The 25,538-nt window shown below is 50.7% G+C and overlaps 1 protein-coding gene across 5 annotated transcripts in view; it reads right to left on the bottom strand.

The window, feature by feature from the left end:
* Positions 1 to 25,202, bottom strand: part of RNF213 (ring finger protein 213) — a 135,679-nt gene extending 110,477 nt beyond the window's left edge. For 3 of the 5 annotated variants that reach the window (XR_007514234.1, XM_049861496.1, XM_049861497.1), the window contains exons 1-10: positions 25,021 to 25,202; positions 16,705 to 16,853; positions 12,720 to 12,839; positions 9,423 to 10,052; positions 9,046 to 9,165; positions 8,303 to 8,475; positions 7,181 to 7,339; positions 6,626 to 6,822; positions 2,409 to 2,695; positions 1,465 to 1,724 (exon numbers count right to left, since the gene is read on the bottom strand). Coding sequence is in view for 4 of the 5 variants with exons in the window: in XM_049861496.1 (XP_049717453.1) it covers positions 1,465 to 1,724; positions 2,409 to 2,695; positions 6,626 to 6,822; positions 7,181 to 7,339; positions 8,303 to 8,475; positions 9,046 to 9,165; positions 9,423 to 10,052; positions 12,720 to 12,839; positions 16,705 to 16,853; positions 25,021 to 25,114 (2,189 nt within the window). In the remaining variant the exon portion in view is untranslated. The remainder of the gene's footprint in view (positions 1 to 1,464; positions 1,725 to 2,408; positions 2,696 to 6,625; positions 6,823 to 7,180; positions 7,340 to 8,302; positions 8,476 to 9,045; positions 9,166 to 9,422; positions 10,053 to 12,719; positions 12,840 to 16,704; positions 16,854 to 25,020) is intronic. The other 2 variants (XM_049861498.1, XM_049861500.1) reach the window with 2 other exon arrangements.
* Positions 25,203 to 25,538: the final 336 nt, after the last annotated feature.

The raw sequence follows: 25,538 nt of genomic DNA, 5'->3' as shown, positions 1-25,538 counted from the left end.
AGAAGGCATACCACAGTGAGCTGAGTATGGTGGGGGTCTCAGGTCGCAGAAAGGAAGTGGCACTACTTACACGGAGTTTGGGAACTCATTCTGGCTGCCTAACAGGGAGGAACTCTACCAGCAAGAAACTACGCAGCACATCTTTTCAGTGGGTTATCTGGGAGACAGGGGTCCTCACGGCACCCCGCCTAAACGCGTCAGGCACTGAATATGCTAGCTCACTGAAGTCCCACGTCAAACTCTGAAGGAGTTATTCCTATCCTCATTTGACAGTTGAGGAAACTGAGGCTCCGAGAGGCTAAGTAATTTACCCAGGGTCCTCCATGGCAGAGCTGGGGTTTGAACCCAGGCAGTCGGGCAACAGTAAATCTGGATATGAAGCAATGCAAAGGCCAAGGTTACAGGCAATATATGTTATTTTCCCACAGTTACAAAATATTAAGGCTTCTTAACACTTTCAAATACTTGTACTCACTTTGTATAATTACACGTCACCATTTGTCCCCTTTTCAGCATGTGCTGTGTTTGCTGTTGTTGTCAGCAGCCTTCAAGTTGGCCGCTGACTCATGGGTGACCCTGTGCACAACGGGATCAAACCATTGTGATCCGTGGGGTTTCCAATGGCTAATTTTCAGAAGTAGATCACCAGCCCTTTCTTCCTACAGTATCTTAGTCTGGAAGCTCCACTGAAACTGTTCAGCTTCTTAGCAACACAGCCTCCACCGACAGATAGGTGGTGGCTACACGTGAGGTGCACTAGCAAAGAATCAAAACTAAGTCTCCCTCAAGGAAGGCAGGAATTCTACCACCGGGCCACCACTGCCCTCTGTACGATGTGGAGCAGGGCGTTTGCCATTTATAAAACTAAGGGGCAGATGTCCGAGAAGACTTGGTGCTCAGGGAAGGCTACGTAATCTTATTCTCAAGTTCAAATCTAGTGCAGCTGCAGAAAATATGATAAAATGACCCTGTAATCATCAGAGCCCAGCTCAGTTTGGGCATGTATCCCCCACCAGGGAAAAGGCAAGCTCATTAGGGACCGGCATCTCGTTACAGCTCCCTTCATGGCCCAGCAGCACTACACCCTGCGCCTCTTGAACTCAACACAGGCAGAGCAGAGGCTGTGGGGGAAGGGAGAGCATCCCCGTCCCTTCCGCAAAAGTCCTCAACTTGGACTACAGACACTCAGTGCGTGGCCTTCCCCACAAATGCCCTGCACGCAGAGGTTCTTGATGATACACACGAAGTCAAAGCAGGCTATTCAGTAGCCTGATAAAACTGAAAATACCCTCTATACATGCAGGGAGAAAGGCCGAAGGCTTGGCAGCAGTGAACAGTAAAAATATGGGCGATCTTTATTTCTTCCTTGTGTGTTTTCAACTGTTTATGACAAGCATTTATTTTTATCATCAGATAAAAACATTAAAAGTAGCTATAAAACCTTTCAAACAAACCAAAGACTACCTCCAATACATTTCAAAGGCAGGCTGTAAGTCTCTGCGAAGGGTGTCTGGTGAGTCGGCTCTCGCGCAGAGAAGGTAGCACAGTGAGGACAGGTCGGCATCTGACACAGGAAGTGCAAACTTTTCCACTGCGAACAGGACGATGAGGCCCATTCTCAGTCCACTCCTCACTGGCCAGTCTTCAGGCAGAGGCTCCTTGCTGCTCCTTTGCTGGAACAGACCCATTTTCCCTTTCAAATATTTCCACAGGTCACGCTTCACCTGATCCCACGAGAGAAGAAAGACACAGGAACCATGGAGCTGAATCCATCAGGAGGCATCCAGAGCAGCCCCCCACCCCATACCCCACTGCCCTTAGTGTAACATCAGCTGGAAAGGGGACCAGGTCCTGAGGACAGGGAGAGCCCCACAGAGGGGTCACCCCACCACTCTGTCTCCCCATAAGGCCCAAGCCCAGCCACCCTGGGCCCCTGGGGACAGCAGGAGCTGGGCCACTGTCACATGCCAGAAAACTCTGCAAGGTGGAAGGGCTTGCAGGTCGGGCCCTTGATGTGTACGAGGGCTCAGCTGTTACCTCAGAACGGCTCCCTAGTCTGTCTCAGAACTGACCCAGGACATACTGGAGTTGGGGCGTGGTGCAGAGATAGGATGACAGTCATTTGTTCTTTTCACTCTGCCCAAGGTCAGGTGAGGCTTTGGGACCAGTGCTGGCTCAGGGCTCAGAGGGGTAACCAGGAAGAGAAAGAAGATGGGATGGCAAAGAGTTCCCAAGAGGCAGCACTAGGAGTGAAAGTCTGAAAGGTCTATGAGCCCCCATCTGCACCCCAGTCTGCCAGGTTGTGGGGGTCACCTGACCATTACAGGTTGGGTGATGCTAACTGCCCAGAAGGCAAACACGTCCATTCCCAGCATGGAGGTGCTGGTGACAGAAGTGAAGCCTGATACCTCTCTCTCTCCATACTGCAGAAAAGAGCTCCACTGCTGTGGTCCCCCTTCATAGACTGTCGGCTCACGGACAACAGAATAAAACTGCAGAAACTGGGTGAAAAATCCCTTTAAGCTGATGGCATTCCAGGTCTGCAGGATGCCGAAGATGCTGTCCAGCATGACTTCAGCCGCGATCTGCTTCCCCTTCACCAGGTTTTCCCTCGTACCATCTTTGAATAAATTTCGGAACTTCTGAAACGTACCAGGAGGCTTCATGCAAATTATATCATCATACTGATGCCATTCTAAGAGTGAAAAAAAGAAAAAGTTATTATACTTCAGATAATCAAAACCCATTTGCCTAGATACTCTACCCTAGAAGGCTGATCTTCACTGGCAGAAACACAAGGAGTGTGTGAAAAGAAGGGGAGAAAGTAAGGAAAGCCAAAAAACTGTGTTAGACTGAAGACATTCAGAACTCACTCCAGCCAGCTGTCCATCCTCAGATAAGTGTCCCCTGTGCAGAAGCACTGCTGTGCTAAGGATGGATGGCCTAGACATTCAGTGATCAGAGTAAAACTCGAGGTCACAGTATCCAGCTGGCCTGAAAATACTTTGAACATGTCTCTGGCACATACAGTTCAGCAAACCTGGTAAGTGAATGAATGCCTTAAGAACTGATTACAGGAGGTTAAAAATTTTATACTGAAAAAAGTTATTAGGACTTCTGTTTCTGCCCAAGATGGAATAACAAGGAGACCATATTTACTCACCTGCCTAAAAGAACTTTAAAAAATGGACAAAGTGAAACAACTGTTTCCAAGATATTGGATAACAGGCAATAAAGGAGCCCTGGTGGTGCAGTGGTTAAGAGCTCATCTGCTAACTAAAAGGTTGGCAGTTTGAATCCACCAGCCACTCCTTGGAAACCCAGTGGGGCAGTTCTGTTCTATCCTATAGGGTCGCTATGAGTCGGACTCAACTCGACAGCAATGGGTTTGGTTTGGTTTTGGTTATATCTCTGGTAGACAGGAAGCAAATGAGTGAGCCCTGCAATTGCCCCAGCTTACTGCCTTCAGAGAGTTTCTAGGCTGCCGTGCGGGGAAGGGGGAACTGAGGTGAAGCCCAGGACTCCCTGGGTGGAGAAGACAAAGCTGAAAGTCCAGGGAGACCAAGACAGCTAGAAGTGGCACGGCAGAGTACCAGAGAGAAAAGAGTCACGTTGAGAGCAAGCCTTGGGCGTCTGTGGAGGGTACCTCCCAAGTATTCAGCAGAGTACTGATCTGCACGTATGTGAGGGAAGTACCTGAGGTCAGGGAAAGAACCTGAGAAGGATTAGAGTGAACAGTACCCAGTGCTCACTCAGGGCTGGGAGTAGTACATGTTCCCACCGGCCAGACGGGAAAACCTCATAATCCCCGGGGCAACGGGTAGAGTACTCGGAAGAGTCTTGCCCCAGACTAAATGACGCTCTGGTTCCACCCGACGAATCCTGAAGGCAAAACCTAAAGGTGTCAAATGCTTTCCAAATTAGTTAACTGTATCCTGGAACAAAGAGTGTTTATAGAAATGAGCAAATATCCGGCACCAAAAAAAAATTCACCATGTCTGCCATTTAATAATAAATGATCAGGCATGCAAAGAAGCCGGAAAATATGACACGTAATAAAGGGACATAGCAAGCAAAAGAAACCAAGCCCGAAATGACACAGACGTTATGATACGCAGATCAAGCCACTAAAGCAGTTTTTATAACTGTATTTTGAAAAAGCTGAGGAAAGGACAGAATATGTTAAGTACAGACATGGAGGATATAAAAAAAGACCCAAATAAAACTTCCCGAGATTAAACTACAAAGCGTGAGATGAAAACTACACTGGATGATACAGACGGCAGGTTAGACATTGCAGGGAAAACACTAGCCATAAAAACAAGCCAAAATTAAACGCACAGAGGAAAAGGACCAAAAAAAAAATTAAAGAGCATCAGGGAACTGTGGGACAACTTCAAGTGGCCTAATACACGTGTGATTGGAATCCCAAAGTGGGGGGACAAAAATATTTGATAATCTGAGTTATCTAGTGCTGCTATAATGGAAATAGCACAAGTGAGTCGCCTTAGCAAACAGAAACTTATTTTCTCACAGTTTAGGAGGCTAGAGGTCTGAATTCAGGGCCCTGGCTCTAGAGGAAGCCTTTCTCTTTCTGTCGGTTCTGAAGGAAGGTCCTTCTGTCTTTGAACTTCTGCTCCTGGGCGATCTTCACGTGGCTTGGTGTCTCTATTCCCTCATCTCTGCTTGCTGGCTTTCATTTAATCTCTTTTATATCTCAAAAGAGATTGACTCAAGAGACACTCTATGCTATTCCTGCCGCACCGGCAAACAAAAACAACCCGTTCCCAGATGGGATTATAACCACAGGCACAGAGGTTAGGATTTACAACACTTATTTTGGGGGGACACAATTTGGTCCATAACAATGGCCAAAAAAATCCTAAATTTAATGAAAACTATAAACCCACATATTGATGGACCTCAAAAACCTCAAGTACGAGGAAAACAACATAAATAAACTCTCAAAGCCAGTGATACAGAGGAAACATAAAAAGAAGCCTGAGACAAAAAGACACATTATGGACAGAGGGACAAAGAGAAAGGTGACAGCACACTCCTTGCTGGAGACAATGTGAGCAGAGAAGACAGTGAAACACCATCTTTACAGCATTAAAAGGAAAAACCACTGTCAAACTAGAATTCTACATCTAGTGAAAATAACTTTCAGAAACGAATGGGAAATAAAAACTTTTGCAGACATAAAAAAGTTGGAATAATTCATCACCAGAAGACTCATATTCTAAAAAACAAAAACAAAGTGCTTTAGGAAGTCCTTCAGTCAGAAGACAAATGATACCAGGTGCAAATATGGATCTAAAGAAAGGAATAAAGAGGACCAGAATTGGTAAATAAACAGGAAAAGCTATAAGATTTTTCTTTCTAAAAATGTCTTAAAAGATAATTGACTGCTTAAACAAAAATAACAATGTACTGTGGAATTTATAACATATGTAGAATTAAAATGTAGAAAGATAGGAGATAGATGTGGGGCTTTGGAAGATGTGAGGTTTGCAGCGCCTTCCAGACTCTGCTCCCAAGTCACCTGCCTTGACATTGTCAGCAGCTGGGGCCGCACAGTGGCCTCTGCACTTCCTCACCTGACCACAGGTAGTGGCTCCCCAACACTCTGGAATCTAGCAGAAGTCTCCCCTGGCCTTCACAGTAGCCCTCCCATCACTTCCCTGTACTGAACTCCTTCCTGCTCAAAAAACCCGATCAAACCCAACAGATACAGGTACAATCTACCAAGAAGTTCTAAAGACCACACTCCTACTGGCAGAGCTTCTAGAGACACACAGCTCACACTGACCAGTATCAAAGTGTGCAATCTTAGGAACAGACTTTGATACTTTTCAAAAGTTAACAGATGAAGATTTTTCAGAAAGGATTTAATATTAAATAGGCTTTATTTAATAGATATACACAGAACTTTCCAGTCCACCTACTGGATTACCCATTCTTCCCAAGAACACAGGGAATATTTATAAAGACAAAGCAGGTACTAGATGACACTGAAGATCTTCGCACGTTCCTCAGAGTAGAATCCATACAGGTGATACGTATAGAACACACATACACTCACAAACAGCATGCAGTAAATGAAAACAGAGCCCAAAAAGGTAAAGAAAAGAATTAGAGGTAGGCAAAAAGGGAAAACAGAGAACAGAGGATGCAAATCGAGTGGAGGGGGTGGCAATGGTGATAACGAGCGAGCCAGGGGCTTTGTCCTTTCCCCTTGTGGTCTGTCTGTGTCTCCATCTGGAAATCTCTCGGGACAGGGGCAGTCCCAGCAGCCTCCTATTTTCACTTCTCCTGTCCTGTGAACCTGGTGAAGGCATTGGCTGTGCCCATGGGCCCTGCTGCATCGCCATCCCCCAGCCCTGTCCCTTCTCACTTCCCGGCTGCTTTGTTCCTCTCCTTTCCCTTTACTGAAAATCCGGCTCCCTGTTTCCTGGTGCAAGTGGGCTAAAAGGTGAGGCCAACTCGTCCTTCATGGTCAGAGCCATGCTTCCAAACTCAATCTATTAAACTAGAGGCTGGGGTGGGGTAGACCCAGGACAGAGCACTGAGGCTGGATACTGTATTCCTAGGCTTCGGTCGGGGAGCCCTGTGGGTGAATTACCTCCTGAGTCCAGGAGTGAAGATCTGATGTACAGACAACGGTTGACATGCTCTCCTTCCTTCTGCTGAGGCTTGTAGATGAACTCGTACTGCTCCTTGTTGCAAGCAATGACATACTTGTAAGGAATGGGCTTATCCAGGTTCTGCTTGGAAATGAAGGCCGTGCCTTCAATGAGGGATCCGTGTTCACCCAAGTCTCTGCATAAACACGATGTCAGCCAGTTATTGGAAGTCCTACCTGGGAAACTTTAGTCCTTGTCAAACAGCACGCAGTACACACCCAAAGCTACACACCAATGGCCACTGAGAGAATGCTTCTAGAACAAGACCCAGTTTCTAGACAGGCTGAGAAAAAAGGGCCACAGTGACAAACAACACAGTAATGCACAACAGGGAATATTTGTTTGAAATATGCATTGTCTCAAAGCGGAAGAATGTAATTAACTTATCCATAAAAATTATTATTTAACTACATTTCAAAAGTTGAACGTTATACGCTTTTCCTTGTGGAGCTAGTGATAGTAATACTACTACTAGTAACCCTACGAGCACTCACTTGGTATAGCTCATCTCACAGACGACCCGGTTCCATTTTGGCTTTCCAAACTCTTCTCCTCCCCTGATGAACACTCGATGTTGGTTAGGGTTGAATGAGAAATGTTTAGAGACGATTGCATGGAAGCACACCGTGATCCCTTCACCAGGACTCAGCGTGCTAGAGTAGCCCGAAGAGAAACAAGAGTTATAGCTAAATCTATCTATCCACAAGGCATGCACACTTACACACACACACAGATGCTCGCCAACACATGTATGCCAACCAGTTACTGTCAGCTCTATTCAGAGTCATGGCAATCCCCTGTGTGCAGAGGAGAACTGCTCCATAGGGTTTTCCAGGCAGTGATGTAGATGGCCAGACCTTTCTTGTGAGGTGTCTCTGGGTGGGTTCAAACCACCAGCCTTACAGTTAGTAGTTGAGCGCTTATGTAACAGCTGAGCACCACCCAGGGACTTGACACACATGCACACACACAGAGTCCTTGTTTTGTTTTTAGAGTGACTGCAAAATGTTTACAGAACTAGTGACCAAATAACCCCACGAGCAGGCGTAGGTGTCAGCCCAGGGGAGGGGGGAGGGGAGATACTTGGGGTCACATTCTCATGTCAGTGACAAAGGGGCAGCCGGAAGCAGCCTCCTACCTGGCTCTTTGTTGCCCTGGAACATGCTCCTTGCTGCTAAAAACCTACCCAGGGGCATCTGGCACAGCCTGGGCCGGGCAGGTTCCTTGTTTCAGTAAAGTGCGTTAACACACGACCTCGCAAAGTGTCATCACCCTTGTCTAATGTGGAGGAGGAAGGCAGATGCAGAGGGTGGAGAGCAAACTGGGGCTGTCTCCAAAGGGCTGGGGGCAGTGCTGGGTGGGGCTGGCTTGGAGCAGGAGCCTGACAGCATCTCTGAAAGGCCCAGGTGGCTCCAGGACCCAGGCACCATGTTATTGAGCAAGGAAAAAACAAGGAGTTGGCATGGGTTCCATTTTCTCCAAAGCTACACTAGCCAAGAGTCAGGAGGAGCCCCTCTCGGAGCTGCGGGCCCCTGGTCACCCTCAGCATGGGGGGGCACATGCCTGGCTCCCAGGGTGGCTATCCCCAGCTGCCCTGTGCCAGGGTTGCACCCTACCTCTCCACGTCACGTGCACACGCACTCTGGGTCCTCTGCCCCTTGGCATTTTTCACTGACGCAGGATAAGTTCTGCCATCCTCTTCCGGCTTCTTCTGGTCTTCTGGCTGGGCTTTCTTGCTCTCACCTGCTTTCCCACCAGGAAGAGCCATTTTGTCTTTGGTCTTAGCTTCCTGGAACACATAATCAAACCACAGCTTCTAAGACCAGCATCCACGTTTCCCCTACAGCAGCCAGTGTGACCCCATTGTGTCTCTGCTCACACCCTCTGTGGCTGCCAGGCCATTCACTGAGCCTCCAACCTCCTCAGCACCCACCCTTCCCCGTACTCGCTCCTGGGGCACCGGCTGCCTTGCTGCTCCCAAAGAGGCCGACCACAAGCTACCCAGTCACACCCTACCTCAGGGCCTTTGCACCTGGGACACTGTCACCCACTCAGGCCTCTGCTCCACACCACCTCCTCAAAGAGGCCTTCCTTGGCCACTCTGGCTAAAGGAGCCGCCTTCCGTCCATCACCCACCCCCCACCCTCTGCATCTCCACTGCACTTCTCGCTGCCTGACCTCCTCTCCCATCTTCTTCCCTGCAGAAGATGAGCTCTTGGAGGGCAGTGCCTTCTCCGGGCACTTACTACACATCTGACAACATTAGTGACAGGAGCTGGGGAGGAGGAGGCCCAAGGAGCTGTCTTGGGCAGGGCAGGAGGGAGGCCAGCTCAGGAGGAAGCAGGGACGAGACACTGACCTGGCCATGTTCTCTGGAAGCAGGAACACTTGTTGGCGGCAGCTTCTCCTTCTTTGACTTCTCACCATCCTTCCCTGCCCTTTGTACATCACGGGCTGGCTCAGCTGGGGCATCACTGGCCTGGAAGTAATAAAGACCCCAAACATCAGAGCCAGGGGACAAAGTGTAGCAGGGAGACTGACTCTGTGGCTTAGGGTCAGCACCCGTTACAGCCCCAGTTACAGGCTGGAGAAGCCACCCCTTCCTGTGAAAGCACCACCCCCCAGCCCTGGGGAGCAGGTGTGAGGGAACGACCCCCCAGATGGAGGAACGACTCAGAACCCCACACAGAGCAACACCCGCGAGGGCCCTGGCCATTGCTTTATCTCACAGCTCACCTGAGAAGCTGGAGCTCCCGTCTGCTCCGTGGTGGTCTGGGCCCCTTCCCTGGGCTCTGCATGGTCCCCTTGTGACTCTGGCAATCCGAATGTCTGGGCAGTGTCTTTATCCACAGGGCTTTCAGGGGCAGCTTTGGGGAGGCCAGCCCCCTCCTGAGTGGGGCTGGAGGAGTCCTGGCCCTGGGACTCAGCACTCATCTGGGACTTTCCTCTGGTGGCTGCTTCTCCTACACCAGTCTGACCCTGCAGAGGGTGAATGCTGGCCTTTGCCAAGTCCCTGAGGAGCCCTATGGGACCATCCCCCTCCATCTGTGTCATCCCAAGGCCCACATTCTGGCTTCTAACCTCCGGGCTGGGTGGGCCCTGGTCACACCGGGCATCAGCACCGCTGGCCAGGGGCTGGCCCCTCACACTATTCTGATCACACCTGGCTTCAGCACCTCCGGCCTGGGGCTGGCTGCTCACACCATCCTGCTGATCTTGGTTTCTTTGCAGGGCCAGGTCCATGGACCCGGGGTGTTCAAGAGAGCTCAGGCTACTTGGGGCTGAGGGGGTCAGGGGCAAAGAGTCCAGCTCATCGGAAGTGAATGGCCTCTGCTGCTTCTTCTTTTTGTTTTTCTTCCTCTTCCTCTAAACAGAAAAAGAAACACAAACTTTATATCTCAGATTTACTCTACTGGACCATAAATTATGGATTACAGTGCAGAGAATGGGAATTCCAAAACACTTAATTGTGCTCATGAGGAACCTGTACATGGATCAGGAGGCAGTCATTCAAACAGAACAAGGGGATACCGCATGGTTTAAAGTCAGGAAAGGTGTGCGTCAGGGTTGTATCCTTTCACCATACCTAGTCAGTCTGTATGCTGAGCAAATAATCTGAGAAGCTGGACTATATGAAGAAGAACAGGGCATCAGGACTGGAGGCAAACTGATTAACAACCTGCACTATAGAGATGACATGAAAGTATTTAATCCACCTGGTACTTATTTTAGTGTTTAGTATGGGTTGGGAATCTAACTTTAGTTTTTTTGCAAATGGTAAGTGGTTTAAACACCCCCTTACTTAATATATCAACTTTTACCCACTGATCTTATTCTGCTACCTTAATCGTGTGCTAAATTGTCCTATCTGCTCACATGGAGACCTTCTGACCCCAGTGATATGTCATTCACCCCGTCAGACTGGTTCCCTCACTGCAGGCTTGTATCTTTACTACCAATCCTCCCATTCAGTTTCCTCCTGTCCATGCTCTGCATAGGTGTTCCCACCAACTCACACTGCAGATCCACGCCCTGCATAGGTGTTCTCACCAATTCACACTGCAGATCCATGCTCTGCATAGGTGTTCCCACCAACTCACACTGCAGATCCACGCCCTGCATAGGTGTTCTCACCAATTCACACTGCAGATGAACTTCAGGATCTTTCTTTCAACTTCCGAAGCACAGAACAAAACCTGTGCAGAGCTATCCCACTTCTACACATGAACTGGCTAATCCCGACATCCTCAGTTAGTAAATCTCCCCTTTCCCTGCTGGGCAACAGCCGCTTTCTCCATGGACTTGGGGCTTCTTTTATGCCCGTTTATAAAATCCTGGCGCTCCGTCCTCATAGGTCCCACACCTTTATTTTGCAGACGGCCTTTTGCTTTTTTGTTGCTCCCATGAGTGGCCTCTCCACCCCCCTCCAGCACCTGCATCAAAGTCCCTGTATTTAACCAAGTGAAACAGCAGTCATCCAAGGAACAAGCCAACCCCCAAAGGCAAGGCCACACCTGGTTCTGTGCCTTCCACTCCTGGTCTCACTGCCACCTGGTGCAGCAGCTGCTCAACAAATCTTTGTTAAATGAATAAACAGCCCTCTTACTGGACCTCTGACCTTTCAGTTAGCAGCCTAGCACTTGATCACTGTACAACCCGGGCTCCTTCTGTAAAGATTAAAACCAAGACCAAGCCCATTGCTGTCACGTTGGTTCTGACTCCTAGTGACCCTAGAGGACAGAGTAGAACTGCCCCATAGGGTTTCTAAGGCTGCGATCTTTACGAAAGCCGACTGCCATATCTTTCTCCTGTGGAGCGGATGGTGGGTTCCAACTGCCAGTCTTTCAGTTAGCAGCCTAGCACTTAACCACTGTGCCACCAGGGCTCCTTTACTCTCTAAAAGGTAAGAGTGAAAACCAATTACAAGCATCACCCGGCTGCAATGCAGGAAGCCTCCTGGCTTCTCCTCTCTGAAGCAAAAGCGCTTCCATTGCATACATGAACTAGCTTTCTGACGTTACCAGTGACCCCTATAATACATCTAAATGCTGCAGCAAATGAATGGTGTCAGGATTTGAACATCCAGAAACCAGAGACTCAACTACCAGGGCTTCTACCACATCAGGTGGTTAGAACATCTGGCAGTAACCGAAGCCATGACCACAGCTGGTGACTCGGGGACCTCTCTAAGCACCCCCCATCAGGGACTCAGCCTCCACCAGCTGGGTCCTCAGCCCCTGCGGCTCCCCTGCTTTCTTCCATGGAAAGAATTTCTGGGTTGTTTGTGGGGCTTCAGCCAGGTAAGCCTCCCCACATGCCAGAGGAGATGGTTTCACAAGGAATACAGATGGGGGAGGAAACAGGGAGGCACACACAACGAATAAAGTGGAAACTTAACGTGAACAAACGACCTCAGAGTCTGGACCTAAATTGGCACTGCAGGTTCAGCCCAACAAAGGCCAATCCTCTCAGCCTTCCAGAAGAGTCAGAAACCATGTGCTGGTCAATTGTGTGCCCACGTGGCTCGGTGACGGTAGCCAGTGTCTGGCCAAACACGAGTCTAGATGCCATTACGAAGTAGTTATATGTGATTAAATCTGATGATCTCAGGTAAGGCAATTTACCCTTTCCCTAATGTGGGTGGGCTCATCCAATCAGCTGAAGGCCTTAAGAGCAAAAAGGGAGTTTCCCTTGGGTATGTTCTGTCTCCAGATGTTAAACAGGCATTTTGCCAGAAGTCCCTCATTCTTCTTTCTTCTTGTTGCCTGACCTATAGGTTCTGGGACACAAGTCTGCAGGAGTCTCCAGCCTGTCACCTGACCTACGGACTTTGACCTTGCCAGTCCCGCACAATTGCATGAGCCGATTCCTTAAAATAAATTCTCCGTCTGTCGTCTGTCTGTCTGTCTGTCTCTTTCGCTGTCACTGGTTGTTTCTCTAGAGAACACTAAGACAGGAGTTGACCTCAAGTTGATCTCAGTTTGCATGTAGGGCCTACAGGGAGGCATTTGTCCAACTATCTATGCAAACTACCTGCTGAGAGTCTGCAGAAGAGGTGCTGGTGACCTCAAACGGGCTTGGATCCACATTTCTTCTCTTGCTGGGAGGATAAACACCAACTTCCCACTCATCGAAAACCTCTGAAGCAACTCCCTGTTGAAACAAGACTCCTTCAGACAGGGCAAGGCTTCCATGGTCCCTGATCCCCAACTCAGGGACTGCTTCCTCTCAGCCAAGGCCCTGGCTGGCCAGTCTACTCGAGAGCCGGCAGGCAGGAGGGTCCCCGGTTTTCACCAGAGCACGGCAAATCAGAGCAAGAGAAGGACCGCTGAGGCCAGAGCCTACTCCCAGCCAGCAGGTACACCTTCACAGGTACACTTTCTTTACCAGTATGGCCAGGGGTTCCAGTTCCAAGGGCCTCCTCCAAATGCCTGGGCTAGTGCTGTGAACACAGATGCAGCTGGGGAGACAGCCCAGAAGGAGCAGGTCAGCCAGGTACCCCAGGTGGAGCCATGGACACCCAGAGCCTCCTGGGCACGCCAGGGCAGCACAGGGCACCCCAGGGGCAGCACAGAGGACCAGGCATGGTCTGGTAGGGGCTCCTGCCCTCCTGCCACCACTCTCAGAAGGTCGGTCCCCAGGCTGCTCTCCTGGCTAAGGAGGAAACCGAGGCTCAGAGGGCTCAGGGCGGGAAGGGCAGAGCAGGACATCTTTCCAATATTTAGGTCTTCTTTAATTTGGCCTGCACTGCTTTCTGATAAGCACCACATGTCCCTACAGGCATCTGGAATGCACACAGAAGCCCCATGAGCCAGTCACCGGGGATAGCTCTGTCACCACTCACGCCTGCCCTCCACTCCTGTTTACTTGCATGGGTGGTTGTGGGTGTTGAAGCATATTTACTTTTAAATCTCCTTTTGTGACAATGCTGTACAGAGTTTTTTAAATTGAAGTGAAATCCATATAACATAAAATTGACTACTTTTAAGTATTCCATTCAGTAGCATATAGGACCTTCACAATGCTGTGTAACCATCGCTTCTGCCTAGATCCAAAACACTGTCGTCATCCCAGAACGATACCTTGGACCCATTAGCAGGCATCGCCCTATCCTCCCTCCCCCAGCAACCTCTTAGGTTGCTTGTTGTTGTTAAGTTGCCGTTGAGTCAGCTCTGACTCACGGGACCTTGTGTACAACAGAACGAAACGTCGTCCGGTCCTGTGCCGTCTTCACGATAGTTGGTGTGTTTGAGTCTGTTGTTGTGGTTGTTGTGTCAATCCATCTCACTGAGGGTGTCCCTCTTTCTCATCAACTCTCTACCAAGCATGATGTCCTCTCCAGGGACTGGTCCCTCCTGATGACGTACGTATGCAAAGTGAGCAAGTTGAAGTCTCGCTATCCTTGCTGCTAAGGAGCACTCTGGCTGTACGCCCTCCAAAACTTATGTTTTCATTCTTCTGGCAGTCTGCGGTATGTTCATCATTCTTCGCCAACACCATAATTCAAAGGCGTCAGTTCTTCTTGGGTCTTCTTGTTCATTGTCCAGCGTTCACATGCATACGAGGGGATGGGAAAGACCATGCTTGGGTCAGGCGCACCGTAGTCCTCAAAGTGACGACTTTGCTTTTTCACACTTTAAAGAGGTTCTTTGTGGATTTGTCTAATGTGATGCGTCGTTTGATTTCCTGACGGCTGCTTCCATGCAGTTTGCATAGGGAACCACAAATCTGCTTTCTGCCTCAATGGATTTAACTCTTCTGGATATTTCATCTAAATGGACTCCTCTAAGGTGTGGCCTTTTCCATAGGGCTTCTTTCACTCAGCATAATGTTTTCCAGGTTCATCTATGTCATAGCATGTGTCCATGCTTTATTCCTTTTCTATGGCTGAATAATACGCCATTGCGTACCCTCCCCCAACACTGCAAATGCCAACCCTAGAACAACCCTTTGATAGGATACTTTGTGCCTCTTTTAATTTCCAATGTTTGATATCAAAGCTGGAACACTTTATACGTTCACGGATCATTTATATCATCTCTGTTGTAAACTATGTCTGCATTGGTCCATTCTTCTGTTGGCTTGGTTGTGACTTCCTCCTTGATTTCTAAGAGCTTTTGACATATTGAGGCTACTTGCTCTTTGATAAAAATATTTTTATGTAAATATAAATATACTACATACATTTCTCCTAGATTGTTTGCGCTTCACTCGTGCTTATCATATGCTACGAGGTTTTCAATTCTTTTATGATTTGTTTTCTAGAGTCAAATATATCAATCTCTTGTTTCTGGATTTTTCTTTGCTTTAATTACTAGAAACTCTTCCCCCATCCAGAGGTCAGATAAATATTCATGGATATTTTCTCCAAATGTCTCTATACACACTGGGAGCCACTTCAGGGTGGTCAATTTGACAACACTGATTATCCAGGATTCCAATAATTACTGTGGCTTTGGCTTTGTAACATGTTTTTGTTTAATGTGATATGGCAAGGCCCACCTTCAGACTTTTTAAAAACACTTTTCTTAGTTACTCTTGCCCATTTTTTTCCTTCCAAAAGACCTTAAACTTACACTCTCAAAGTTCAAAAACAAAAACCCAAACTAATCTTATTTTTTTTAATCTTTTTTTTTTTTAAACAAAAACCCAAACTAATCTTATTTAGTTATTTTTTTTAATCTGATTGGGCTCAACATCGTTTCATGTGCCATGTACATTTCTTAATGGTGTATTTCCTTAGTGGTATCATTTCAACGATCTGCCAAACTTTCAGTGTCCTACTTGGCTGAGACTTAGGGTTGGCCATCCCCACTTGGGACAGGATTACTCTCCATGGAGGAGGACACACACACTCACACAGAAACACATAGACACACTCATGCAAACACAGACACACACACATCACAAATGCAGACACACTCACAAACACACATATAAACACTGACACAAAATCACACACACACACTCACACAGAAACACACACTCATGCAAATGCAGACACCCACAGAGACACACACAGAGACACACACGAACGCAGACACACACATACAAATGCAGATATGCAAACTCGCATAGACACACTCAAGCAAACACAGACACACATACTCACACACATCAACAGAGCACAGTGAGGCCTACTGTATCATCCCCCACCCCAGCCCAGCCACCAAGCACCACCCAGAATGAACAACTGCGGAACAGGCAGAAAACCAGCCCAAGCACAGACAGGGAAGGCAACTTCCTGTTCTCAGCGTCCAGTAAGAAACCTGGGGGCCAGAAACAATGCCTGGTCTCAACAACACAGAGGGCTCCTCTCCCTGAACTATCCAGGAATGGCCCCTGGCAACCTCACCTGGAGCTCCCATTCGCTCCTTAGTCAGAGACATTCTATCTGTTGGTGTCTAAGGAGGACAAGGCCTGTTTGAGGTCACAGGGGAACAGAATAGGACTCTGCCTCACCCTGTCCCCAGGGTTCTGGCATCTGCAGCCAGCAGCATCTCTCCAGAGCCCATGTACTTGTAGCTGCAGGCCCCTCAGGGCTCCACCACCAAAGCAAAGAGACCCATAGAAGAGCTGGGCACACAAGCAGCTGAAGCTGAGGTACCCCCACCCAGTCCAGCCCCAGCTTCTGAGAGACACACAGTGTAGGGGGGTCAGGTAGGAGAATGGAAGGAGAGGAAAGTGGAGACCCAGAGGGGCTGAAACCCACAGATCCTGCAATGGGTTGGCACAGGAGGAAGGGCTCTGCTATGTGTGCAGGGGATTGCCATGCTCAGTGGTGGGCACTTCCAGGGCCAGCAGAGCTGCAGTGCGGTGTGGCTGTCCCGAAGAGGAAGCTGTGGGGACATGGAGCAGCGAGGGTAACTTGTAGCCAGGGGGCAAAGGGCCTACCCTGCTCAGCCCCTGATGAAACTGTAGCAGGAAACTGCTTCCTGGCAGCGCGAGGGCAGGTGGGGAAGTGGACGGAGCTGCTGCTTCCAGACGCCCCACGCCCACTCACCCCATGCCCACTCACCCTCTGGACAGTCGAGGAGGCTTTTGAGCAGTGATTGACTGTCTCTGAATCCAGGGACAAGGATGGGCCGCCGTCTTCCTTCAGTTCCTCCCCACACTCCATTTCCCCTTCCGGAGCCTGTACCACCTCGGTGCTGTGAGTCTGGGGATCTGCAGAGGAAGAGGAAGGAAGGATGAGACTGCAGGGGGAGCAGGTGCACATCATGAAGGGCCATCAGAATTCTCCGCACGGGCGTTCACCACAGATGCCAGCATGTCCCACCCCTGCCGTCCTGCCTGGGCACCTCAGATGAGTGTGGTTCCATTCCTGTTCTCAGCAGGTGACCTCCTTCCTGAGGGAGCTCCATGGGCTAGGGGACTGGGACCCCAGCCCCAGCCACCCAGCCAGGTGTCCAGCCCCTCCCTCCTGACTTCCCAACCACCAGATCAGAATATTCTCCTGGACGATGCTCTCAGCATCTCAGGGATGCTTGTCATCCTTCCACCCCTACCAGAAGGGCTCTGTCTTCTCAGTGGTGGGCACCTCTCCATTCAGAGCATCTCCCAGCAGAGGCTCAGGGGCCCCCAGTCCCCACATTAATCAAAGCCCCAGGCTGGTCTGCCCCCCAATTTACAACCATGTACAGCTGCCATCCAAACAACCCTGAGTGATCATTCAAAAATACACACCTGACCCAGTAGCCCTTCCCGATCTTAAACCCCTTCCCAGGGGCCCCTATTTTCAACCCAGGTCTTGATTAGCAACCCTCCCTCCCCGACCCTGCCCTTGGGCCCTGGCACCCTTCTTGGCCTGACCTCGAGACCTTCTCCAATGCCAGAGGTTTTCCAGGGCTACACCGCTATTCTGGATGCTTCCTCCTGCAGTCCCTCCCCCCATTCTCCATCTTGTATGTTCTGGAAGGCAGGGACCTAGCCGCCTTGGGTCCCCGGTGTCTGGACATACAAGGTGCTCAGGAAACATTTGCTGAATGAATCTCATTAACGAGATTCAGAATTAATAATGAACACTTTAAACTGCAACACACACACAACCTTAAAGCCCCCAAACAAAAGCAGGACCAGAGTTCGTGACACATGCCAGCCTCTGGGGTCACCACTCCTCCAACTGGAGGGGTGGGCCTAATTAGCCTAATCCTATCAGAGCCTGGCATTCCCCCTGGCCTCCTTGATTGGCTGAAGAGTCGGCCAGTCAGCAAGAAGCACAGAGGATGCGGCAGGCTGCTGGATTTCTGACATACCAACAACTCTCTCCTCCTTGCTGGGTACACATAGATCTGATGGTAGGAGGCTGCTGCACCATTTTGCCTCCGCAAGGAAAGTCAGCCTGAAGAAGAACTGGCATATGGAGAAGGGCAGTGCTGGCAGGGTCAGCGACCCAGCAAGAACCCTGCGCACGCCGCGCCCAAAGCCCCATGTTTATTGCCCACGGCCTTCCTTCTGCTGAACAAGCCTGTAGGAAGTGGGGTTACAGTCCTCTAAAACCAAAAAACCAAACCTGCTGCCATCAGGTCAATTCTGACTCATAGCGACCCTATAGGACAGAGTAGGACTGCCCCATAGGGTTTCCAAGGAGCACCTGGCGGATTCGAACTGCTGACCTTTTGGTTGGCAGCCATAGCACTTAACCACTATGCCACCAGTGTTTCCACAGTCCTCTAATGACTACAAAAATCAATAAGAAAAACTAAGTTTCCCAAAAGAAAAGCAACAAGCAATTCAAAGGAAAAGAAACACAAAGGCCTGTTAATCTCTGACAAGATGCCGGGTTTCCTGCTGATGAGAGAGTTAAAGTGAAACCAGCCCAGGCCGTTTCTGCCGGTCTGATTGGCAGTGATCAGCCAGGTTGATAGAGCCCAACTGGGAAGGGGCGGGAGAGGACCTCAGGGCTTAGGGGAGGCTTTCTCTGGAGCAATCTGAAGACAGGTCTCCTGGTAAAGGCACCAGCCCTTGGGGCCAGCATGCCCAACTCTGAACTCTGGGACAGGATGTACATTTGACGGTGAGGCCCAGCAGCGTGTGTTGGGACAAAGCTAGGAACAACAGGTGAATGAATGCCTGGGGAAGGGCTGGGGCGGCCCTGCCCGGTTGCAGACTTCTCAGTGATGTCAAAGCCAGTCCTGAGTGAGTCTGCAACAGTGCTGTGTGAAGGGCGTGTTTCTGTGTCACGACCCCACTACCCTCAAGAAACACGCACACAGGTACACGCTTCCGGTAGAGGAAACGTCGGGAAGGAGACGCCAGCCAGTTCCCAGCATTGTGTGGAGAGCACCAGCGGCAGGGCTGGGGCCAGGGCCAAGGTCAGGGGACCTCATGGTTATTTCATATGCTCTCGTCATATGTGGGTTATTCACCACCAGCAGAAATTATGTCTATAGTCATAACGAGTAAAGAAGAAAGTTGCTGAATTCATGAACAATAAGAGCAGACACTTAAATAGCATTTACTAAGCACTTTGGAGGTGTACACATTTAATGCAATTGGCTGCTAACCAAAAGGTTGGAGGTTCGAGTCTGCTCAAGGGCACCTTGGAAGAGAGGCCTGGCAATCTACTTCCAAAAAATCAGCCACTGAAAACTATGGAGCTCAGTTCTGCTCTGACACACACTGGGTCACCACAAGTTGACCCCTCAGCAGCTAGATTTTAAGCACTTTACACACATTAATCCATTAAATATGCACACCACCCTCCCAGGTACGTGCTTTGATAGATGCAAACAGTGAAGCTCAGAGAGGTTAAGTAATCTGCCCAGGTCCCCCAGCAGGCCAGTGGGGGAGGGGTTTTGAGCCCAGGGATGGACAGCACTGCCCCCACTAACTTCATTTCTGGAGAAGTGCAGTAATCGCTCAAGTCATCATCTCCATGTGAGAAACCCTCGTAGGGGCACAGGGCACAGCTTCACAGCTAAGGCTGTGCACGGATTGGACACTCCTGCCGGTCCCTGGGGTCCCTGCTTCCCTTGAGACAGGTCTGGGGTCCTGAGGTCTGTAAAAAAATTCCAAAGCAAACAAGATATGGCATAGGCCTGACATAAGGAAACCAGTAGCTCAACCAGGTTTCTCTTAACACGTTCCTCTTAGGATTGTTTTTCAGGCAAACCAACTAAAACCAGAATCCTGCTGGATGTCCCCATCCCATAATGAGCCCTGCTTAGGAACCGAGAGACTCGTTTCAGGGAACTCAAATCACCAGATTTATGTCATCTATTTTTTTTATAGTACTTGGACCCATTTCAGAAGCGAGAGGTCCACCATCCACTTCCTGCCAAAAGCCGGACCCAACCCCTTTTTAATGAGTTTAATGAATACGTATAACTTCCTTTTATTGCACAGTATAAAACTTCTCTCAGCCCTTTGTTCTGGGAGACAGTGCTTTGAGAGTGAGCTCCCTGTCTCCTACTCGCTGCAAGTATTAAATTATGCCTGTTTTAAATCCACTTGAGTCTTAGTTATTATTAACGAGAGTACAAGCAGTGGGCCCACTGCATTCGGTAACACCCTGACTAGCGGCTGAATCAGGGCCAACTGCCACCGCCCCTCAGTGTGCCGGTTGCCCACCCATGCTGCGCGGCAGTGAGCTCCCCAGAGCATCCTCAAACAGACCTGCAGGTGGACGGACAGACGCACAGGTATCCAGACACCTGTGTGTCCGGACTTAAAAAAAAAAAAAAGCGGACTTACAGACTCTAAATCCAGCCAACTGCTGAGTGGCAGGGTGACCTCGCGTGTACCTCAAATCACTGTTACAACAAAACGGGCAAGCACTGCACATGATTCGCTTAAGCTGGGTTATTCACCCTGCAGACGGCCAGTGCTGGCTCACAAATCCCTGCAGAGCCATGCCCCTGCTCCTGGTGCTGGAAGGTTCTGTCTGCAGTGGTGAGGGGGACAAGGTCCTGGGTGGAGTCCCCAGGTAGTGCAACAGGTGACCACACTCAGGTGCTAACTGAAAAGGTGGTTCCAAGTCCAGTGTAAGGACAAATACAAATTGAAAATGCACGGGCTTGAATTCTCCCCACTGAACACAAGGGAAGAGGCTCTTTCAGCATTCCCGTTAGATAACCTGGCATTGTAAATTCTCTCTCTGTCTCCATCTCTTTAAATCAAAGATGTTCCCTCAGGGACCTCCTCTTTCCTGAACTTCAGGTGTCAGGCCATAAAGGGAGTAGAAAATTAGAAATTTCATTTTGAAAAAGCCAATACAACGGGCTGTAACCCCTTAACTCGCAGTGGTTAAGCTGCTGGGCTGTCACCTGAAAGGTGGAAAGTCCAAACCCACCAGCCCCTCCAGGGGAGAAAGATGTGGCAGTTGGCTTCTCTAAAGATTTCAGCCTTGGAAACCCTATAAGGCAGCTCTACTCTGTCATATAGGGTTGCTATGAGTCAGAATGGACTCGACAGCAATGGGCTTACAGTTTTTGTTTGTTTTGTTTTTTAATTTCTTTATCTCTGTAAAAGGCCAGATTCCTTCCCGTGATACATCACATTCTGGCTTCAGGCTTATTTAATACTAAAACTTCTCTTCCTCTTCATTTTTGTGGAGACATTTTCTCGGTTGGGGGTAGATTTTTTTTTTTTTTTAGTAACTTTTCCCCAACACCACACAGAAGTGCCTGAGAAGGAAGGCCTGGCGATCTACTGCCAAAAAATCAGCCACTGAAAACCCTATGGAGCATGCGTGTTCTACTCTGACACACAGATTCCCCAGGAGTCGGAACCGACTCGAAGGCAACCGGGTCTGGGAGGTTCTGGGCAGTGTATATCTTTTTTATTTTCTGCATTTTTCAAGTTTCCTTGAAGGAGTGTTTTTATAATGGAAAATGAGTATGGAAAGCACAAGGTCCTGGCAGGAGTTGAGTAAAGGCTGAGAGCCACTGGGGAAGCTCAGAGGCTGAGACCAGACTGGCCAGGGGATTTCAGAGGTGATGTTGGTGGCACTGGTGGAAGTCAGGGACTGCCTGTCAGGGTCGCCAGTGAGGGGAAGAACAGGTGCTGTCCCTGGGGAGGTCTGGGCTTAGCTGGCCCCTGGCATGGATGGGATGGGGCACTGGCCAGCTGGAGGGGGGGGCCTGTGGGTCCCCCAGGAGGCACTAGAAGGGCTGATGGAGGCCCAGACCCAGTTCCAGAAGAAAGGGTCTCGACCTTGGGTCCTCTGAAACACTGGCCAGAGCAGTGGGGGCTTGGGTGGAGGGGCACCTAATAGACATTTTGAACACCCCCAGGACCCCTTGCTGCTCCTGGCCCTACAAGGAACCCCACGTCGGAGCATTTGAAGCCCCCGCTGTCACATCAGCCCAAGTGTCGTCACCTCCCACGCTCCACCTGTGCCTGGGGTGGCTGGGGCTCTGTGTGCACACCTGTACCCCCTCCATGCCCATATCCCTGTGGTCCCTGCACACACCAAGACGCAGGCATCCTGGAGCTCTGGGCAAATGAACTTCCTGAGGCCTCTCTAGTCCTCCACCCGAACTCCCAAGGGACCAGCTCAGCTCACACCTATGGACAAAAGGGTGAAAGAGGAACTGTCCCCAGTCCATCTCAGTTGCTTCAGTCAAGTCCTTGACATCTTGGTTTCACTTTCCGTTCCTGCAAAATGAGAGTCACAGCCCAGGGAGAGATAAGCAGGAAGGCATGTGTGTTTCTGGGGACACACAATAACCCCCGTCCTCAGAGAAGGGGCACCCTGGGCCGGGCCAAGGCTCTGGGCTCACAGGACCCAGCAGACACTAGGAGCTCAGCGACAATGACTCAATATCTCAACAGTAAAGAATGGATAACCACAACCAGGAACTGATTGTGTCCGTGGGACAACTGAGGCCATGGGCTCCTGGGGAGAGCTGGACCCCGCACGCCTGGCTGCTCAGCAAAGCTCCTCTCCAGAGGTGAGCAGAAACAGAGACCCACCAAGAGAACAGCTACAACAGAGAGCCACAGCGCCTCCTAATTCCTGCAGCCTGTCCAGAACACTCAAACAGGAGCGCTCTGTGCAAATGGAGCAGAAATAAGAACCACAGGGGATCTGTTAGCTTCTACCCCAGCCCCTTAACACCAAGTGTGACACCAGAGGGTCCCCAAAGATGGGTGAGCAAGGAGCCCTGCACCAATGAGGTGTACTGACTCTGCACACACACAGGTCCTCTCTCCAACCTGCTTTCATTCCTCGAAAAATATTTTCTGAGCACCTACTTTTACTATGTGCCAGGCACTTTACAAGGAACTTGGGAAAAGCAGGTCAAGGGACAAAGTTCTGCTATGAAGCCACACACTGGTGTGGTCAAGTGCTAGGGGACAAACAGCCAGGTAAAGTGCAGCTGGGAGTGGGTGAAGGGTGCAGGTTGTGGTTTTAAATGGGGTGGTCAGGGTGGGCCTCCTGGAGGAGGAGGAGATGGGGGGGGAGCGGTGCTGCTACCTGGGGGAAGGTAAGTTCCAGGCAGAGGTGCTTCCAGGCAAGAAACCTGTTGCAATCCAGTTGATTCCAACTCATAGCAACCCTGTAGGACAGGCAGAACTGTCCCACAGGGCTTCTAAGGCTGAAATCGTTATTGAAGCTGACTGCCACACCTTTCTCCTGTGGAGCAGCTAGTGAGTTTCAACCACTGACCTTTCAGTTAGCAGTCGAGCACTTAACCACTGCACTACCAGGGCTCCTTGTTCCAGGCAGAGGGAACAGGTAGTGCAAAGGCCCCGTGGTCAGAGCACACTTGACATGGTCCAGGAAGGACAGTGGCTCTGGGGTGGGGGGCAGCAGAGGTGGGGGTGGCAGAGGTGGGGAGCAGCAGAGGTGGGGAGCAGCAGAGGTGGGGGGCAGGGGGCAGGAGAGGAGGGGGCAGGAGAGATGGGGGCAGGAGAGGTGGGGAGCAGGAGAGGTGGGGGCAGGAGAGGTTGGGGGGCAGGAGAGGTGGGGGCAGGAGGGGGCACGAGAGGTGGGGGGTAGCAGAGGTGGGGGTAGCAGAGGTGGGGGTGGGAGAGGTGGGGAGCAGCAGAGGTGGGGGCAGGAGAGGTGAGGGGCAGGAGAGGTGGGGGGCAAGAGAGGTGGGGGTGGCAGAGGTGGGGAGCAGCAGGGGGGGGCCAGGAGATGTGGGGGAGGGAGGGGGGGCAGGAGAGGGGGGCAGCAGAGATGGAGCAGCGGGGGGCAGCTGGGGGCAGCAGCGGCGAGGCAATGGGGGGGCAGCAGACATGGAGGGCAATGGGGGGCAGCAGAGATGAGGGCAGTGGAGGGCAGTCTGTGTAGGATCTGTGGGCCATGTAAGGACCCCAGCTCTTGCCTGAGTTAAATGGGGTGCTCCGGGAGGGGAAGGACATGATCTTCCTTTTAAAAGACCCCCCCCCAGCTGGTGTGCGAGTGTCAGGGGGCAGGGTGGAGGCAAGGAGGCCCATTAGGAACCTCTTGCAGGGGTCCTGGAGGTAGACGAGCGGCAGTGGTCAGATCTGGGTCAGCTCTGATGGTGGAGCCGACGGGACCTCTACGAACTGGATGTGGGGCGTGAAAGCATGTGAGCAGGTGAGGATGGTGAGGGCCAAGAGCTGGAAGGGTGCTTGCTGCTGTTTTGGGAGGACGGGAACCTGAGGGGGCAGGTTTGGGGAGAGACAGGAGCTTGGCTTTGGACATGGTAAGGAGGAGGAGGGGCTGGAGTTTAGGTGAGAAGCCCAGGAGAAAAGATGAGTTTGGGTACTACCCAGAGATGGGAGGTGTTGACAACCATGAAGCAAGACCAGGTTCCCAAGAGACAGAGAAGGGCCTTGAGGCAGGTGGGAAGCCTGTCTGAGGTCATGGAAGCCAAGAGAACCAAAGATGGACCACAAACATGGCATGTCCGCATCCAGCAGGTGAAGTCCACCTGACACAACCCCTCTCCCGTTCCCATCATCAGAGGCATGCACGGGCCCAATGCCTGGGCTGTGGTGACCCCTCACTGTCACCTACAAACAAGCCCAGGCAAAGTCCTCACTCCACAGTAACACCTTGGACCCCACTTCCATGGGCATCCTCTAAAATTCCAGCCCTTCTCACCCCCAAGGGGCAAATGGTAGCCAAGAGACCTTCCTAAGAGATGAAATTGCAATTAAAAAATAAAAGCCACAGCTTTCCAGGACCCCCAGTGCCTCTGGAAAAGAAGCTGACAAGCCTATTCTTCTCCTGAAAGTGCCTCTTCTAGACCCTCACTATGCTCCAGCCCCTTGGGCCACAATGCTTGCCATCAGAAAGGCTGGTCTCCATTTCCGGGTCAGTGGGGTGGTGGGGGGTGGGGGGACTGGCTGACCGCCCTCTCCCTGGCCAGCAGGTCCCCACGGTGCCTCCACCCACGCCCTCTGGCCTCACCTGGTTTGGGAACCGCAGGAAGCCTGACTCCACACTGGCTGCAGAATTTGGGGGGTTCATTTTTAGAGACAGGATGGCAGGAAGGACACTCCATAACTGCAGGAAAGGGGTCCTCCAGGCCAGCGTCCCACTGCAAACTTAGAAGCAAGAGCCCCGAGGCAGTCAGCTATATACCAAGCTGCACATCACGTGACCCAAGCCCAGTTTCAGTTTCATTTTCTGAGAAAGTGAAATTACACTGGTCCACTACGACCCACTGCTCCAATCAAAACCCAGCCCTGCCCCTCACCAGTCACAGCACTATTCATCCCCCACCTGTCCCCTGCCCCTTCCCCCCTCTGCTGCCTGGACAGGCGTCCAGAACTCTAGGCCGCCCTGTCAGCCATCATTCAGTCTCCAACGCTGCCTCTGAGGCTCTCACTGAGACCGGGGCCGGAGGCTTTCAGGGAACCAGCTCAGCAGGGCTGAAGGGTCAGGTGTCAGTGGAGCTGGGGGTGCATGGGGGCAAAACCCTCAGC

This window comes from Elephas maximus, chromosome 19, assembly GCF_024166365.1.
Source record: "Elephas maximus indicus isolate mEleMax1 chromosome 19, mEleMax1 primary haplotype, whole genome shotgun sequence".
In the NCBI taxonomy this organism is placed as follows: domain Eukaryota; kingdom Metazoa; phylum Chordata; class Mammalia; order Proboscidea; family Elephantidae; genus Elephas; species Elephas maximus.
This window is presented reverse-complemented; position numbering and strand designations above follow the sequence as displayed.